Raw genomic sequence first — 20,884 nt, 5'->3', positions numbered from 1 at the left:
ACTCGGGTTTCGTATCCTTGGATAGGGCACTTTACGCATTTCCGCATTTGATTGAACTCCGTCCCTTTGCGCGTGAAGGGAGTGATCTACCAACTTAGCTATCAGGACCCCCCCCCCCACCCTCCCTCCGTCCTCAATTAATTAAAGTGTGAATAGGTAGTGACGGACATTGTAAATACGCCACTCAGGCTTGGGCAAAAGGCCGTTTGGAACAAAAAGAAACAAATGCTGAGTTAAGAGACACTTACTGTATTTACTCCTATTACCGTTTCACTTATAGTATTATATTGAAAAAAAAATATCGTAGGATTTCAAATGTATCTTTTTCTCTGGGTTGAATGAATGAATGAATAAAGAAGAAGAAATAGATAAATAAATAAATTTAGAGATGTACGAATATATAGATTAAAAGAAAATTAGATAGATAAAAAATTAATGAATCGATAAATAAATAAAATAAAATAAATAAATAAATAAATAAACTCGAGGAGGTGATTTTCAAAACCCACTCAATCCGCATTTTCACCTTTCAGAAAAATAAACCCCTGCAATTTTTTGTAATTTATTAAGTAATTGAAAGAGAAAAATACACTCGTCCTGTTTGCCCCGTAGAACAATTCCCTGGGTGTTTTGAAACATCAACCTCCCCCTGCTATTTTATAGTTCAATAGATTGCTTGAAAGTGTCAATTTATTTTCTAACTAGATGAGTCTTAGTAGGTTTGAGTGACCTCCTCACTTTATTCATCCAAATAAGAAATTGTGTTTAAAAATCGTAAATAGGGAACACAAGTGTGATGTTTAAAACATGGTTCTAATCTCATTGGAAGTGTAAAACCACTCTTCCGGGTGACTGGATACATACCTTGTGTAACTGATTCTCTGGTTTCAAAGTGATGGCATCTTAATTTTTTGTATAAATATAAAAACTGTTAGTCAATAAATTTAACCCATTCTCGCTCTTTGACGTCCCGTAATCTTAAGAATTAGTCTGAGGTTACATACACACTTCAAATGAGTTTGGAACCGGAAGAGTAGAAGGTGTGACGATGATGCGACCTATCTGCCCTATGACAAAATGAATACATAAGTGTAAAAAATATATATTTACTGACGTGTATACTACTACACTGTAGACGTGTAGAATTTCTATTTAACGAAACCAACACAATCATTACTCATTCATGAGGAAGTGTCAAAATTACGATTTTTACATTTTAATTCTTCTATGCTATTATCTGCTATCCCTTTTGCAATATGTGATTTAAGGGCATTTAAGGAACACGTAGTATATTTTATAGCCGTATTGCAGATATGATAATCGACCATGATGATGTTAATAGCTATGATGAGATTCTCTTGGTAATGATGAAGAAGGTAACCATGTAGATGTCAAAATAATTTCTCAACAGTATAAACTATATGCACACTTTTTTGACACTTTTAAAAGCTGTTATATCTATGTTGTTGTTTTTTTTTTATCGTATTGGATTGAAAACAAAATCCTTCCACAGTTAGAAAAAAATTAATGATATAGCGTTGAAGTAGTTTGTGTCGAATGTTTTTAAAGCTACCTTTAATCATCATCATCATCATCATCATCATCATCATCATCATCATCATCATCATCATCATCATCATCATCATCATCATCATCATCATCATCATCATCATCATTACCATCACCGAAAAAAGAACCAAAAAAAAAGAGAAAAAAAAACGACAAAAAAAAAAAAAAAAGAAGAAAGAAAAAGACACAAAAACAACTACAACATTGCCCTTCCGAGAAAAACAAAACAAAACAAAACAAAAAATAACCCTGAGCATTAAAAACAATTGACATAGTCGAAGTCGCGTTTATTTGAGAAACAAAACAGGTGTCAGTTTTATCAGTATGATATCTCGCCTTGTTTAATCTAAAACTCGATGACATACACATAACATTGGTCCTTCTTTTCTTATTTTAAATGGCAATTTCTTTAGCCTATACGGAGGTGCAAAAGTCCACGTGCCACATGTTCTCCTTTTTTTTCTTCCTCTTCGTACTATTTAATTCTACAACAACACCTACTATTACTACTACCACTACTACCACTACTACCACTACTACCACTACTACTACTACTACTACTACTACTACTAATACTACTACTACTACTACTACTACTACTAATACTAATACTAATACTAATACTACGACTACGACTACTACTACTACTACTACTACTACTACTACTACTACTACTACTACTACTACTACTACTACTACTACTACTAATACTACTACTACGACTACTACTACTACTACTAATACTACTACTACTACTACTACTTCTAGTACTACTACTACTACTACTACTACTTCTAGTACTACTACTACTACTACTACTACTACTACTACTACTACTACTACTACTACTACTACTACTACTTCTACTACTACTACTACTACTACTACTACTACTACTACTACCACTACTATCTGAATTACAATCAATACGTTTATATTAACAGCGTCAAAAGTTAAAAAATACGAAGACAGCTGATGTGGACGTTCAAGGTTTCCCCTTTGTCATCAAATATCGATGAATGAAATACTCAACATCTCTCATTCGTCTTTAGTGTTTCATTAATCGTTTTTTTTACCAAGGGATCAACCCGAAACATCCATATCATTTGTCTTCTTAAAGAAAATGGAATCTTCAATTCATTCAATTTTATTATTGTCATTTGTTTCTTATATACAACACAATTTCCCAACTTAATGTAAATATTGCTGCTCGAAGCTCGAAGAAATAAATAACAATGTGAAATTGAATGTAAGCTTCAATTTAATATACGAAAACAGTTAAAATGGGCGTATCGCGTATCCCCTTTATCAACAAAACAGGATGAATGAAACACAAATGAGATAATGTGGTACTGTGGTAGTGACGTTATTACTAAAGTGGCACATAATAAAAAGAAAACACGGGAATGAACTGAAACTCGTTCGATATTCAGCTATTAAATTTTTCGATGTAATCAACATTGCAATCAATGCTTTTTTCTTCTCAATCTGTGGACTCAAGACCTCTTCTGTCAAAAGATGAGGGGAAAAATGTGCGACGTGATAATGATAATAGTATTAATAATAATAGTAGTAATTAATGCTAATAATTCTACTACTACTACTACTACTACTACTACTACTACTACTACTACTACTACTACTACTACTACTACTACTACTACTACTACTACTAATAATAATAATAATAATAATAATATGATGATGATGATGATGATGATGATGATGATGATGATGATGATGATGATGATGATAATAATGATAATAATAATGATAATAATAATGATGAATAATAATAATAATAATAATAATAATAATAATAATAATAATAATAATAATAATAATAATAATAATAATAATAATAATAATTGATCGGTTAAAGCTTTTCGTTTCCTAATCATCCAAACTGGACGCCTCGGCTGCCTCTCTAATCGCCTGTCAATTGGATTCAATAGTCTGATGTCACGCGCCCGGCAACGGCGGCCATCTTGGTTCTAAACAAAGAAAATCATTAATTTTTATTCTTCCAGCTGGCTAGAACTTTTCATTCCCTTTTCATATGCCTTGTGATCAGAATGTGTAAAAGTCAATACATTATCAAATTGATGGGGTTTTTTACCTCTGGATACGCGTTTAAGCTCGCCGGAGAAATATTTCATACGGCGTCAGCCATTGTTCCGATAGTTTAGAGCCAGTGTTACTAAGTTACCATACGTCATTAGGAAGGAAGTGACAGTACGACTGTTGAAGACTATTCCTTGCACAGTTCACTGTCTTTTGCTGTGGCTTCGAATTGCATAATATCGCCCTTTGATTTTAGTTCATGGATATTTTGGAGGCGTTTTAGGTCTCCATTTAGAACAGTGTGAATTGACGTGGGTGGTCTGCTTTTATAGATAGTATGCAGATGACGTCACTCAGGTCTTTGCTATTGTTTTTTGCCATCCACGTTTATGAGTAATGCTCACTTAACTGTATTAACCCGACTATAAACGTTCATGGATACACACAGTTTTGTGTGTTGGTCCGTTATACTTCCGGATGGCAATGTTATGAGCTTCTCAGCCAAGAGCATACTATCTATATTTCTTCTATCCAGATGGAGAGAAACAAGTATTCATGGCTTTATTAGTTGATATATTTTCATTTAGTTCCATCCATAGTCTAACTGATAGAATTTAGTGAGACCTAATCAGCCAAAAGACGGTATGAAAACAATAACAAAGACCTGAGTGACTTAAACTTCGACCCCCCCCCCCCCTCCCCCTCTCTCGCTCTCTCTCTCTATATATATTTCTCTCTCACTCTCTTTCTCTGTATAGATAGAATGCGCTTGGCCAAGGAGTTCACAACATTGCCATCCGGAAGTATAACGGACCAACACACAAACTCTGTGTAACCATGAACTTTTATAGTCTGGTTAATACAGTTTAGTGAGAACAACTCACAAACGCGGATGGCAAAAACAATAACAAAGGCCTGAGTGACGTCATCTGCATACTATCTATATGTTTGTGTGTGTGTGTGTGTGTGTGTGTGTGTATGTGTGTGTGTGTGTATGTATGTATGTGTGTGTGTGAGTGTGTAAGTACAAATATAATAGTAATTTTTATTTTAATTCAAACTTTTCAGATGCGGTCGATAGCTAGCGGCAAAAGCCGGACGTCCAACACGATGGATTTTAATAGACGAACGTTTATGGCCCAGCAAGACAGAAAGAGAAGGAAATGGAAGAGAGAGGATGAAGTCAGATTGTCTGGAATGAATCTACCATCTCTTTCTCCCAACGAAGTGGAGCGACGGCCAAGCGCTGATGTCATGTATCACAGTTCTGACACTGTAAGTTTGACCTTGCTGTTCTGCCTTAGGCAGAGCATCGAGTTGAACGGTGTGTTGTGACGATGCTACCGTGGGTTCGCGACGGTGCACGAGTGCGGACCGGGCTTTGCTGATTGGGTCGATCGTCATAACATAGTAGTGTGAGAACCATAAGAGGCTGCTGCCTTAGGGATAACCCACACCGGAGACTGACTACAATGACCCGGCACTGCCGTCCTCTGCCGTCTTCTGCTGAATAAAGACGTCGGGCACGGACAAAATACTAAGAATAAAGAGAAGAGCCGCTAGACCTACCCATACCAACACCCGACGTCCTCTGCCGTTTTTTTTTTCGAGCTTGGTATGGGTAAGTCTTGCGGCTATTCTCTTTATTCTTAATAATAGATAGAATTAGTGCGGGGCGGTCCTTGGCAAGCTTAAGGACCACGGTCCTACGGTCCTTGGGAAATGAAGACCGCAAGGACCGGTCCTATGACCGGTCCTTTTCGACATTGAACATTCCTGAGAGACTGTTGGAAATTCGAACCGGTTTGACCTTTGAGACCGTGGGATCGTTCATTCTTGAACCGTTAAAGACCGCTACACGATGAAAACCGTGGTCTACAGGAGTAAAACACACGGAGTAGTCACACTCATTTCAAATTGTAACCTAATTAGAGAAGAGGGGTGATGCCTTCTTTATTTGCTCACCGTACTTCATTGTTACTTCGATAATTTAATAAAATTTGAAATTTATCCCCATTAACGGAGATAATGGCATCGCCCAAGGCGTTGATCGAGTTGTTCGTGGCGTTGATACAGACACGCAACTCCTACCCCCCCCCCCCCCCACACACACAACACATTAGAGGGCAGCGAGCATTGAAGAGTAAGAGAGAGACGTGAAGTTATAATAAGAGGGGTGGATGAGGTAATAAGAGGGGTCGATGGTGACTTTTCGCCAGATCTAACAAACTCAGCTACCCATTCATTGCTGAGTAGACAGGGATTCAGAAAAAAACTCGACTGCACCCGGGATCGATCTCTGGCCCTTTGCGTATAAAGAGAGTGCTCTATCAACTGAGCTATCGGGGTCCCCAAATATTCTATTGGACTTTTTTAAAATTCAGACGTTATAACTGGGTTTTTTGGAAGGAAGAAACTAATGAAACTCATATTATTTGATTAGTAAAAACACCAAACGAAATTTTAATATTATTGTATTATTTTAAATGACAACACTGCGATAGAAAGGAGTGGTGACAAGAGAAGGACAAAAGAAAACAAAAAATCGGATTTGCTACTTGCTAGGTTCGACACACACACACACACACACACACACACACAAACACACACATCTTTAGTAGTCACATACATTTCAAACAATAACCCATTAGAGAAGAGGGGTCATGCCTTCACCATAGATCATTGTCATTGCGATCATTATGGTGTAGTAAATTTTGAAATTTACCCCGTTTAATGGAATCGTCCAAGGCGTGCGCCTCCTGTTCCCCCCATCTCACACACGAAAGGGCGGTTTGCGGAGTGGAGGTTGGTGGTCGTCTGCCTGTATGGTCGTCTGTGTCGTTTAGTGTATGGCAAAGGGGGGTGGGTGCGATTAATTAAGTGGGATGGGTGGTGATTGGTGGAAGATAGGCAACCGAAGCAACGAATCGCTGGGGAAGTAGTAGGCTATGGCGCGAGACCGTAGGACCGTGGTCCTTGCAAGGACCGCCCCGCACTAGTTGAAAGGTGATAAGAAGTGAGGACCGCCGCCGGTCTTCCCCTATGGGACCGGTCTTCGGTTCACAGCTAAAAGACCGTGGGACCGCCGGTCCAGACCGGTCTTCAGCGCGGCACTAGATAGAATGCGCTGGCCAAGGAGTTCACAACATTGCCATCCGGAAGTATAACGGACCAACACATAAACTCTGTGTAACCATGAACTTTTATAGTCTGGTTAATACAGTTTAGTGAGAACAACTCACAAACGCGGATGGCAAAAACAATAACAAAGGCCTGAGTGACGTCATCTGCATACTATCTATAAGAAATAGAGTGAGTAGTAAAGTGCCAGTTGTTATTATCAACATAAGTGCCGGCTCCACTCACTTCACATTATTCTTAGTATTTTGTCCGTGCCCGACCACTTTATCCGGAATGTATATAAATCAAGAGCTTTATATAGAGCTTTTTTATATAGCGCAATATCCACTTAATGTGCTCAAAGCGCTTTACAAGGGGTCTCTGGTTAACAGCAACATTTAACATGTAAGACGGGACATGACGTCTGTTAGGCGATCTTACTATTTTTCGGAAAAGATAACGCTGTTAACGGTCATGTACTCATTTTACACCTGAGTGCGGTGAGATAATGTGAGTAAAGAGTCTTTTCCAATGACTCAACTATGCACCGAGCGAGGCTTGAACCCACGACCTTCCGATCCGAAAGCGAGTGTCATACCACTAGACCCCATAGCCGCACAAGATGGCAGAGGACGGCAGTGCCGGGTCGTCGGAGTCAGTCTCCGGTGTGGGTTAGCCCTTACTCTAAAATATCACACTGTTAACTTTTTGGCCTGGAAACATTCATCAAATCTCAATCGATTGAAATTGCTATGATTGGTATTTGAAGGATGGGTTATATGGATACAATTTAAAAACGCGGGTTTTTTTTTCTCTTCAGAATACCTACAACAGTGTTTTAGCGATTTAGGACGTCCCTAGTCAATGGCTTTTAACATCATCGGCGATGCCTCAATGCATGTGAGACAATAATCGCAAAATATGGCCACGATATTATGAACTTGGATAACGCTTTGGCAAACATTACCGCCACTCCACTATCAGAAGTTTGATCGTTTACCTGACTATGGGTAATACTGGGTGTTTTTTTTATTATTTCTGGAGTGAAGTACAAAATGGAGCCTAACCAGCGACTTTTACTGAGTGAAAAGGAAATTTGCCGGAAAAATAGACAAAGTAATGTGAAGCGCATTTAGCATGGTCTATCCGTTCAGGAACGGTGACCAATTGTTCTTTGTTTATAAAAATTGAGTTGCAATGTACTTACGATATGTTATAAAAACAAATTTATCATGATATTGGTTCTATGGGTGAATACAATTTTTTTTTCTTTCCCCGATATTTGTCAAAATAAGTAGTCACGTCAACAAATGGAAACACGTCAATTACAACAAACATCGGTTTGATGTGACTTTATGTACTCCGTGCCGGACACAATAAGGGGAGTGCATCGGTGACAAACGCATGAAATTTCTAGCAAAGATCAAACTTAATTCTATGATTCTTTAAACTGTTAATTAGGAATCTGCCCGAATGTAAACAAATGACAATAAGTAAACAAATAATAAATTTTCTTCTACGGAATATTTAAAGGGAAGGCTCAAAGATCCCCATCCCCAGTCGCAGTATAGCACCGCAGGTGAGTTTGGGCTTTAGGCCACACAACGGGCGGGAGTCAAACCCAGTGCGATCAATACTCCAAGGTATAAACTGGAGACGATTCCTCTGCAACAAGAATGGACGATGAAATATTCTTGCTGTCGCGGAAATCTCAGACAAAAATAATTTTACTCGAAAGTTTGGGAAGATAAACAATTTCGAATGTTGTCAAAATGATTTTTAAACCATATGATGATGACGAAGACGACGACAATGATGATGATGACGATGGTGATGTTGATGATGATGATAACAATGATTATGATGATAATCATAATAGTAAAATGATGTCATTTAATTTATTTTCACAGGGAAGAAACAGTATCAGCGTTGGCAGGAAGCCGATTTTACCAATGATGAAAGTACGCAGAGAAAGAACGGAAATTATTCTTCACAATGACAGAACGTTCATCACCAAGTTACCATCTTACGTTCAAATCGATGAGAACATCGAGAAAATATTTGATGCCTACAGGGGAACCGCTTACCTCTCAAGAGATTTACCAAGTCGTGATGAAAGATTCACTCGACTACAACGTACTCTTCAGCCTTCTCTTTCGATGGGTGAAGACCAGCAACCTCCCATGTCAAATATTACTGCAAAGAGTCGTATGCTCAAGTACAACAAGCAACCAATGGACTCACCAACACACTCGGAGCCAGCCACAAACCAGCTGGCCGAGGCTAGGGTCATGATTGCCTCAAGAGGGCAATCACGTGATATGGCAAGGTCGGCGCCGACTGTAGATTTTGTCACCGAAAAGAAGTCTGCGTCATTAAAACGTGCTGATATTCTTCAATCGTTTAAGACTCAGGACATAAAAGAGTTATCAAAATCGCTTACTCGAGAATCTCAAATAGAGCCGGATGATTTAAAATCCCCAAAACAGCAAAATAAAATAACTGACCAGAAGGATATCTTGCGAAGCTAACCAGGAATGCTGGTAGACCTATTTATTTATTTATTTATTTTGTTGTGACAAGTTTACAGTATTAAAATATGAAATAAACTATTTTGGTGTTTATCTCATTCAAGACTAAGGTATAAGAATTCCCTTTACGGAACTAATATATCTATTCAAATAACTAAGGAAGCATAAAGATTCCATTAAAAACATCTCGTGGTCTGAATCTGAATCTTACTCGAATTCGACTCAATTCTGAGTATTTATTTGTATTCGAGGGCGGACAGAGTTGTTGAATGCAGTACCCATCATTGTTAGTGTTTTGACTGAAGTAGTCTGTTAGCAGTTGAAAATAAATACCTCAAATCGTTGTTAAACATGGCCATTGGTAAATTCAAAATACTATAATATGGAGAAAGAGCCAGCCTTCTTTCTAAGGCCAACGTGACATGTACGTGCTACTTATAGTGTTCTTTTTATTGAACGGAATTTGAGAATACCTTCAAAAGGCATGTGCTTGGCTAGAATAATATGGACTCAGAACACGACGGATCACATATAAATCCAACATCATTTTTGGGTTATAAGTGTATAATAGCACGATGCATAATAGCTTTTGAGTGATATAATGTGACAATAATATTACTGATCACATCGAGCAGATAAATCATTTCCCATGAATAGCAGCTATCTGCTAAATACCATTGTCATACAAATAAAATGTAAATATTGTGTTTGACTTCCTATGAAATTTATGAAATTAATGAGTGCTCTAACACATTCATTTAATTTGTCTATAACTTATAATACGTTGTTATAAGCTGTTTTAATCATGTCCCCATTAAAAGTATTTTGATAAGTTAAGATAAAAAATTTTAAAAATAAAAAAAGAATGTAAATGAAAACCCACAGGGGAAAAATCCAAACGTTATTCCCAATACATCGCAATTTGTCTTTACTGTATGTGAATCGTGAAGAGAGGTAATGCAATCAAATCATCAATGGTGTAAAGGTTATGTCCCTTGGGTTTTCACTTTGACTCGACAAACTTGACTATCGTTTGAAAATAAACTATTATTACTGTCATGATTATCACCATCATTATTATTATCATTTTAATTTATTATTATTATTGTTATTATTATTATTATTATTATTATTATTATTATTATTATTATTATTATTATTATTATTATTATTATTATTATCATCATCATCATCATTATTATTAATATAATTAATGCTATAATATTTATTTTTACTATTATTTTATTTTCATTTATTTTGTTGCTCTTGTCAGGTTGTTATTAATTTCAATGTCAACGTTTCGACGTGCAAGGTTTATGTTGGAAACTCAAATGACGCTGGTCGTCAAAATTGTCACGCAGCCATATTTCTGTGATGCAGAGAATATCAATTCGTTGGTCACGGATTACATCACGAATGTCATCAATTTAATTTTTAATTGACCTTGCATTAACTTGAAGTGTTTTTACATTTTGGTCAGTTGTAGTGAAATTGGAAGTTAATAATTACGTTGTCGTGTGTTGTTGATCTTGCTGTTATTGTCATATTGGAAATGATTTTGATTTGATGAAGGTAAGTTATCGAAAGGTGCGTTATTGGTAATGTAACCATCGCATTCGTCCGGTATTGTGACCATCGCATGATTCTAGTATTGTGACCATTGTATTGGCCTGGTATAATATCGAGGCGAATAAAATGAATACAGTTTATTTTAAAGTCAAAATGATCAGAATGAGAAAAAAAAGTTTTTAAAAAAGTTTTAGAGACAATCCTACTCGTATCCAAGAAGACTATAATTTAAGTTTCTTTAATTTTAAACTTTACATGACTTTTTAGGCACTAGGCCAAGGCTCTGCACTAGACCCATACCGATACAACAGTTTTGAGAAAATTGTTCACCTATAAGTCATCCAAGCCAATCGATACAACTGATTTTAGTGTGATATTCTAACAGAATTTTGTGAGCTGACGTGAAACGAAACTAGGACGAAAGAGTATTAAGTTGGCGTTACCCAGATCTTTGTAATAATTGTTTTCAGACAGGCCAGTTGTGTGATTACTTGTCACTGTGTCACTCAGGTCCATCTATGGGCAGCTTTCGTATACTCAGCCTGATGCGAGTGACGTCGATTTTATGTGAAGCATCCGCACATAGCACCGCCGCATCCGCCATCCTTTCTCCCATTTCTCTGTCCTCCACACAAGCCTGTGACCCTAGACAATGCGCCAATGAGATTAGACCTTTTAAGAGGCATGTCTGGGCCTCCTGCAAGGATTTGTCTTGGTCCTTGACATTACCATCCGCATGTGTGAAAACTTCTCTATTACAGGCAATAGGAGCTAAACGAGGACAATTTGATGGGACCTGGTATTTGTCCTTAATTGTTTTCCGCGTGATGTAGTCCAATCCTTTGGACAATACTGACGATAATGAGGCTGATATTCCCTCTGAGATTTCTAAATCGTTGGAACTAGCAATCCCAGAGAGGTTTTTGAGCATATCCGACATGCTGACTGTTTGAGTTTTCGTTGTTGGAGACTGATTCTGGCTGCCCGTGTTTCGGTCTGCCCTGGATGGCCCAGCCACCTTTGTCGAATCCATAAGTAATGTTGGGGTACTGTGCGTATGCAGATCTGCACAAGACGAAGAGTCTGACGAGAGGTTACGTGGGGCATTAGAGCCATTATTAGATTTAGCTAGTTCTGAATTATTATTATTGTAGGAGTGAGTATCATTCTCTAAGGGAATTTGGTAGTTGTGATCTACCTCCATGGTGGATAGTTGCACCTGTTGTGATAATCTGTTGTTTGACACATTTGGCGAATTGTTTGTATCTGGTGGCCTTAATGAACTAGGTGGTTATGAGATGTCGTCGATTGGGTCCAACTGGTCCTGTTCCTTATACGCTTCAAACGCTTCCCTCATCTCTAAAATAGTCGGAATGAGTCCCGTGAACATCTTCAATTGTTCTTTTATTTCTTTAATATCTTGAGTAGTCATAATGTCACTTCCCCAATGTAACTTCTGTGGACATTAAAACCAAAGAATAATTATGAATAAATAAAATTTCTTGTTGGACCTTGTATATTATCTGCCTTGATAAAACTTCAGCATTTGAAGCATAAGTGCATCAGCCACAGCCAGACATATTCAAGGCTCTATATACTCCAGATTACAGAGGCTTAATCCAATGAGAAATTCAGATCCAGAAAGCAGAGATAAATGCCTACCTGTATACTATCCCTGGTCCGGAACAGAGGCTGACTAACAGTCAAAGCCCCGACTGAATAAACCTCAAATGAACCTAGATTGCGTGATACAAGCAATCAGGCTGATGAAGGCTAGGCAGAACACCTATACCTCTTAGGTCAGGTCAGGCTTATCTAAGGCTGACACTCAGCATGAAATGTCAGTAATTATAGCAGAGATAGATGACTAATTTCGCACCATCTCTGGACCAGTGCAATTAACACTAACACAATCTAAAAGTCAGGCAAAACAGCAGAGATAGATGACTAAAGACATACTATCCCTGTTCCGGAACAGAGGCTGACTAACAGTCAAAGCCCCGACCGAATAGATTCCGATGACAATCGATTGCTTGATACAAGCAATCGGGCTGATGAGGCCTAGACAGGACATCTGACGTCTAAGGTCAGAGTTGTCTAAAGTGTAAACGGCAGAAAAACCGTGCCGGTGATAGGTGACTTAGAGCACACTACCCCCGGACCAGGACCAAAGATTAAGCACCTAGAGTCCCGTAGGTCATTAGAATCGTAATGACTAAAAACAAAGGATGATCAATCCTGGACATATAAGCTATGTCCGGAACCTCACAAGAGGGTTCCATGGCATTGACAAATTATACCCATGCTTGCTCCAAACGCCATAGCACGAGTGTAGCAGCATGGATCTACCTAATAAATCGAAAGATAAAAAGGAAACACACACACACACAATATAATATATATATATATATATATATATATATATATATATATATATATATATATATATAACTTATTGTATGAATGACCCAAGCAAATGAGATACAAAAGTCTCAGATGTCTTACCTACTGACATGCCAAATAGCTAGAAAACGGCAGAAAACCGTACCATTGATAGATGACTTGCTTAGTCTATACTATCTCCTGTCCAGTGCCAAAGGCTTAAGCAGCCAGAGTCTGGAGAGTAAGTGGGTCATACATAGAGATTGCTTGATACAAACAATCTGGCTGATGAGGCCTAGACAGAGCCTCAGGCATCTAATGTCTGGGTTGTCTAATATACAACGGCAGAAAACCGCGCCGGTGATAGGTGACTTATAGTGCACACTACCCCCGAGCCAGGACAAAGGATTAAGCACCCAGAGTCCCGTAGGTCATTAGAGTCGTAATGACAGTCAAAAAAGGATAATCAATCCTGGACATATAAGCTATGTCCGGAACCTCACAAAAGGGTTCCTTAGCACTGACTATATATACCAATGATTGTCCCAAACGCCAAAAACACGAGTGGCGACCTCATAAGTGTCCCTATCCAGACTCTACATTCCCTGTATCATAAATAATTATCCAACAATAACCACTACTATTACTACTTACCAAAAACATTTACTCCTATAAAGAATTTTATCATAATATTACTTATAAAACATTCCAGCAAATCGTAAGCATGAAGATATAATTTGTAGACATGGTCATCATCGTCAAAATAGTAATAGTTCGCCCAAGATATCAGAAAATAGTGGTATCCTAGTTGAAGGACTACAACTTCACATAGGACTAATCTAATAATATTTGACGACTCAAATTGGCCGATCTGCCGAAACAGTCACCTCACCAAGCATAAAAAGCATCCAAACCCCGCTAGCGATAGATGTCAGCAGCTGACACCTCAGGTCAATGTCGTCAAAAAAGTAATGTCAGCAAACTATGCTGGCGACCGATGACTAAGTGCCCTATTCCTCCGGTAAAGACAATAGGTAGCACACCTAAGTCCCGTAGATCCTGAGAGTCATGATAACAATAACTCAAATATAGTCCCTTCTAGACTTCTAAGCTATGTCCGGAACCTCATAATAGGTATCCCTGACCCAAACTATATCCCTGCTCTGTTCGATCTCCAACAGCACGAGAATAGCTGCATAATTTACCTAAGACAAAGGAAACAAAACTGCTGTATGACCCCAACATATGAGACAAAACCGCCTCATATGTTTATTAATGCCAAAAAAGCTAGAAAACGGCAGAAAACCGTACCATTGATAGATGACTTGCTTAGCCTATACTATCTCTGGTCCAGGGCCAAAGGCTTAGGCAGCCAGAGTCTGGAAATTATGTGGGTCAAATATTAAGTAACGCTAAAACCAGAGCATGCTCAGTGTACCCGACGCTGAGTAAATGCTACTTGATAGGTCGAGGGACAGTTGATGAACATGAATATTAATTATATTAATCAATATTCATCCCTTCTTCTGCTTTAGGGCCATGTTACAAATCCTATCGAATGACCAAACATATGAGCTACATGTATCCCAATCTTTCATTGGATCCCTCTAAAACTGGGAGCCCCGCCCCCTGCCAGGTTCCAATCTAACCAAAGTTTGATAATACATAACCTTATATTCCGTTAAATCTCACTACCCATGTAATATACTGTCATATTACAAGATCACAGGGGCGACAATCGACTCCACACCCTGCAAACGTCACGTTCTGACTGAGTAGAGATTCCTATCACAGTGCGTAACTAAAAACTTCCAAGAATTCAACCGACCGAGAGAATCAGTGAGCATCTCACGCATCTGACATAATCCGTTCCTGCAGTGACATAGTCAAAAAATAGTAACAGGACCGATCCTGTGACAAATAAACCTGTAATAGTCCAGGGTTGCCATCCAAGCATATTAGTATGCTATTATCCCCTGTGTACGGAATTAGTCCCGTTTTCCCAAATAACCAATCCCCGAATAATTGAATTATTTAATTCTGATCCTCCTATATTCCAAGTAATAACCAAGCCTCCTACAATATGCCTACCAATTAATGATTATATGATAAATAAAACATGTGATTGTTTCTATGTTCCATGAATTATACAAATTTATCCTGAAGCTTCTGGAGTATTTAACCACCCAGAACAGATTGAAGAACAATAGCAATTCCTGTAACTCACCAGCAATCCGCGGTATAATAGAGGGGTTTCATTTATCCTATGTGTCCCCCTATCTTCAAATTACTTCCTACATAAGTACTCAAACACTATTATCAAAATGCTGAGGTTGGCAGCCCTGATAATATAGTCTTCCAGTCACCCCTAATATTGCATCAATTGAACCCCCCCCCCCCCCCCCCCCCCCCATTTCCCTTAGCTTCCTCGCCGCACCGAAACTTCATCCCTAGCGGTCCGTTGTGCAATAAACGTGCCGCCACCTCCTATTGTCAGTCTAATTGAAGTCGTGCGGTATCCCGCTTCAACGCCTCAACCGTAACTTCCCGTCGTTTGCGTGCGTGCAAAACTCCCTTATCTCCAAACAAAAAATATCTACTAAACGATCCATGAGCCCTAAAATACATAAAAACGTTTCTATTAAACTATGTACTTAAATTCTCCCTAGCTACCCCCCCCCCCCCCCCCCCCCCCCCAGATAGGGCCGTACACCAGACTCCTATGTAAACAGGCCTCCAACCATAGTGCAAAACAGAAAGCCGCGTACGTATAACGACTATCAAACTGTTAAAGTAATGGGTAACTTACCAGCTCTATGGTCGACTAACAGAATACACATAAACAAATTTCTACAACAAATGCCATATAATCCATCGAAATAACTAAACTATCTAAATAGACACCATAACATCGTCGCAATAATGACAAAACTATATCAGATAAAAATCCCTATGCTCGCTCGTTGGGTAGCACTAAAAATCTCGTCTGCAATACGAGAGAGACCAAAAATGCGTGTGATCAGTTAGGCTGAAAAATTCCAAGTGATTGGTAGCTGGGAAGTTCATCACTCATATGAATTCACAATTCGACCAATTGTGTTGTAGAATGTAGTAATTACCATTCATTCGGTATCTATGTCAACATAACGACACAAGAAAAACAACAAACAATATCAAAATCCACAATAAAATGTTTCAGAACTGTTAAGTATATTTATGGCACAACGAAGCTGTCAAAAAATTAAGTTAGAGAATGTGTGTAATCATGTATTATAATAACCTGTAATGTGTTTTCCAACCACCACATCATCTACTACTACAACCACCACCACAATATCATCACTAACACTACTACTACAACCACCAGCCCCACATCATTATCACTACCACTACTACTACACCACCACCAGCACATCATCATCACTACCACTACTACAATCACCACAACCACATCGTCATCACTACCACTACTACTGCAACCACCACCACCATATCATCATCATTACCACTACTACCACAACCACCACCACCACTACTACTACAACCATCACCACATCACTACCTCAACTACTACAACCACCACCACAATAGCATCACTACCACTACTACTACAACCACCACAACCACATCGTCATCACGACCACTACTACTACAACCACCACCATATCATTACCATTACTACTACAACCACCACTACCACCATATCATTACCATTACCACTACTACTGCAACCACCACTACCACCATATCATCACCATTACAACTACTACTACAACCACCACAACCACATCATCCTCACTACCACTACTACTACAACCACCACCACATCATCATCACTATCACTACTACTACAACTACAACCACCACCACATTATCATCACTACCACTACTACTACTGCAACCACCACCACCATATCATCATCATTGAAATTTTTTATTTTTTTTAAAATTGAGCTTTATATAGTACAATATCTACTAAATGTGCTCAAAGCGCTTTACAAGGGGTCCCTGGTCAACATTTAACATGTAGGACGGGACATGACGCCTGTTAGGCGATATTACAATTTTTCGGACAAAGACAACTCTGTTAACGGCCAGGTACTCATTTTACACCTGAGTACGGTGAGAGAATGTGAGTAAAGAGCCTTTTCCAAGGACTCAACTATGCGCCGAGCGCGAGGCTCGAACCCAGGACCTTCCGATCCGGAAGCGAGTGTCATACTACTAGACCACATAGCCGCATCATTACCACTACTACTACAAACACCACCACCACATCATCATCACGACCACTACTACTACAACCACCACCACCGCCACCATATCATTACCATTACCACTACTACTACAACCACCACCACATCATCATCACTACCACTACTACTACAACTACAATCATCACCACCACCACATCATCATCACTATTACTACTACAACTACAACCACCACCAACACCACATCACCTCACTAACACTCAGTACTACAATCACTACCATTAGGTTTTGGAGCTTTACTTCATTTGAAATAAGGAAACTTCGGAATTGTATTTGGCATTGTGTTTATATATCATAATATAATTCTAATCAGTTATCTATTTAGAACTAGATACTATACAATATGTATGCCAAATACCACCCCAATTCCCCTTTCTTGTGTGCGGGAATTCCTCTTTCGGCATTGAAATTGAGTGTGAGAGAGTCATCACTACACACATAAACAACAGAAACAATTTAAAAACAAGACTATGACACGCAACCACTCACACACGAGGCTATACTATTTATCCTTTTCTCTATATAGAATAGGACAAGACAAACAATAGCTTGACTCTCGCTACACTTCGCATTGATGTTTGTCGTCTCACGAGTTCAACTCTCGGTCGACCTGTCAATATTCCTTTTTGCCTCGGACGTAATCATTAATAGAATGTTGTGTGGTTTTGACCGTGAAGAAAACCTTAAGAAGCCACATTTATATCATTTTAGAGAGATCGTTTTGAATAATTTTGAGTTAAACGAGCGAGCAGCAACTTGTTTTCATGAACGGCCGATCAGCGCTTGTTTACTATAGTAACGCGATTCCCAGCCAACATCAAAATGGCGGATATTTTTCTCATCGAGGCCGCTGGTTGGTTAGCCAATAAGAGCACCGTGCGGTTTCCATTGGGTAAATTCCTTGGCCAAAACACAAGGCAACGACCATATAAAGAGAGTGAGCATTGATTTATGTCCAATAGAATGAGTTGACGTCCTTCAGCTCTTTGTCATCGTTTCAATAACATACTTCAGTGCACCTCGGTTACAACAAAGTTGACGGGATTGGAGCTCAATTTTCGTTTTTACCCGGATTCTGTTGAATGCAAGGGGCCACTTTTGACATTCATATACAAGGGACATAACCTTGTTAATACTGAAGTTGATAAAACATAAATTGAGTATGAAACAAATGCTTGACAAAGCGGAGAACCCCCCCCCCCCCCCCCTCCCATTAGCATTCCTCCACCGGGGATCGAACCTCATACCACCTGATTACTTGTCAGACGTGCTAGCAGTACATCTCTGAAAGGTTATCCGATATTTGGGACGATTTAAAGCTTATTTTCTTTACACGGGTACGCGTTTCCGATGTAAACCTTAATGCCTAAATTCCTCACAAGGTTATGCGCTGTGAACCCTCGCTGTATCACAAAACACGAACATTGAACACGAGAGGACGGTGACGAAGATATTTGAATTACACTAAGCCTCAATTTAAACTAGCCAGTGATAAACAGCCCATGACTTTATTACTGTTGGTCACATTGAAATAATTCATACACCATTGGAAATTAAAGAGAAGTCCAGGTATAATACACGAATTTGAGTAAGATAAATACAAATACACTACAGCACGATTTCCTCGAACACACGTTTTCCTCAAACTCATTTGAATGTCCCGATTTTCCCCCTTTTAATTTTTTGTTATCATTCCATTCCTTCCACGAACTAATTTCACCCAATCGACGTAAAAATAGATTAATTATAGGGATTTTTAATGTGACCGGTAATTTACATCAAATCACTGATGATTTACTGTGCCATTTAGAGTTACGTATGTGTGTGTCTAGCTACACTGCAGGTATATGTATACAGCATGATACATACGCATACAAAACAGCCACTCACACACATTCTATCGCTGTTTCGCAAAACCGACACCTCTTTGCTTATTCTTATCACTTCGCCATTTTTTCTAATTTCACTGCCACTCGCCATTATTTGCGAATGGTTGGTTACAATGATAAATGAATGTTGTGATAAAGTACCCCCCTCCCCCAACACACACACACACACACACACACACACACACACACACACAAATGTTTAGTGGATATTACGCTATAAAATTCCCAAGTTTTTTTGGGGTTTTTTTTTGGGTTTTATTTCCCTATCGTCTGTGATATGCAATAAGAGTCAGTGATATTATAACATCGCATATTCCTTGTGTTGTTCAACACATTTGTCATCATTCCCTTTCATCCATATCCTATGACAGCTGCTCTCTGTGGTTTTAATAAGGGTTCTGATTTTTTTTTCCATCATCACTTGCCGGAGATATTTAGCTGGTAAAAGTAAAAGAGCTTCCTCGTGCTCCGACATCAACAGCAACGACTTTATAAACATTTCGAGTAAGTACTTTGGGCAAGTATGTGTAAACCTCAAGTCTGATTGATGTGAGAACCATCAATTCTGCTTTTATATGGCACTCTCAGTTCGATCATAATAAGTTTAATTTGTTTAGATGATTCAGAGTAAGTCACAATGCTTGTTTTCCTTCTTATGTGATTGATAATTTTGGGTGATCTTCCCGTGAAGGCAGATCAGCTGACCACGGATGCCCTTTGCTAACGTCAAAAAAGCCTTGTAATTTTTCTCGTAAAGAGCATGTATATATATGAAAGTATTTTGTGCAAAGCTTCCATTCATCAAATGGTATCACCTTTTAATCATAGAAAAGGATACCTATCCATCTGGTATCCCCTTAACAGTTGCCTTTAAACAGCGGATGTTTTCATCTCTTTAAAAAATCAACTCATCAATACCGAACAAGGCCAGCCGGAAATTTCAAAAAGTGGGTTCTCCGTCTTTAGCCGGAAAAGGGGCGTTCCTGGCTGACACCCCCCAGTCATGATGTCCATTCAGAAGCATTCTTTTCTCAACAGATACATTACTTTACCCAATCATTTCTTTGCAATCAAATAATTAATTGATTAAATATAATTTAAGGGTTTTACGGCGCTTGCAACCCATTTAGGTTATATCAGCGCCAGTAAATAGGAAGAAAATGAGATAGTAGAAAGTTCTAGAATTACAATTAAAGCACCCAAGAGAAAGTAAGACAAAGAGGAATCAGGAACACATAGGGATCAGACGTAGATTCCAAGAGCAAACCATCAATGTACTTAGTCTGATATCACCTATAAGTCTCACCCAGACACAAGCACAAGATCCGACAAAGAGGAATACACTCAAATGCTTCCATTTCATTTTACATTAAAAATAACAAATATAATAATACGTAACAGAGAGATGATTTACAAGGAAAAAAATATGCATTTGACTGTTTCCCTCCCAGCCAAGGACTCCGGTCAGGGTCGGGACAAAACCAAG

General features: G+C 38.7%; 1 protein-coding gene across 1 annotated transcript in view; it reads left to right on the top strand.

Annotated features, from left to right (window-relative positions):
• The window catches only part of LOC144973296 (uncharacterized), an 11,664-nt gene extending 1,321 nt beyond the window's left edge, over positions 1–10,343 (top strand). Inside the window, exons 2-3 of the mRNA XM_078915567.1 lie at positions 4,702–4,908; positions 8,664–10,343. Coding sequence (XP_078771693.1) covers positions 4,702–4,908; positions 8,664–9,284 — 828 coding nt within the window. The 3' untranslated portion in view covers positions 9,285–10,343. The remainder of the gene's footprint in view (positions 1–4,701; positions 4,909–8,663) is intronic.
• The last annotated feature ends 10,541 nt before the right edge of the window (positions 10,344–20,884 follow it).

The sequence above is a fragment of the Berghia stephanieae genome, chromosome 5 (genome assembly GCF_034508935.2).
Source record: "Berghia stephanieae isolate SIO BIC M18660-M18661 chromosome 5, UCSD_Bste_1.3, whole genome shotgun sequence".
Classification (NCBI taxonomy): Eukaryota; Metazoa; Mollusca; class Gastropoda; order Nudibranchia; family Aeolidiidae; genus Berghia; species Berghia stephanieae.
Note: the sequence above shows the minus strand (reverse complement) of the source record. Positions and strands in the feature narration are given on the sequence as shown.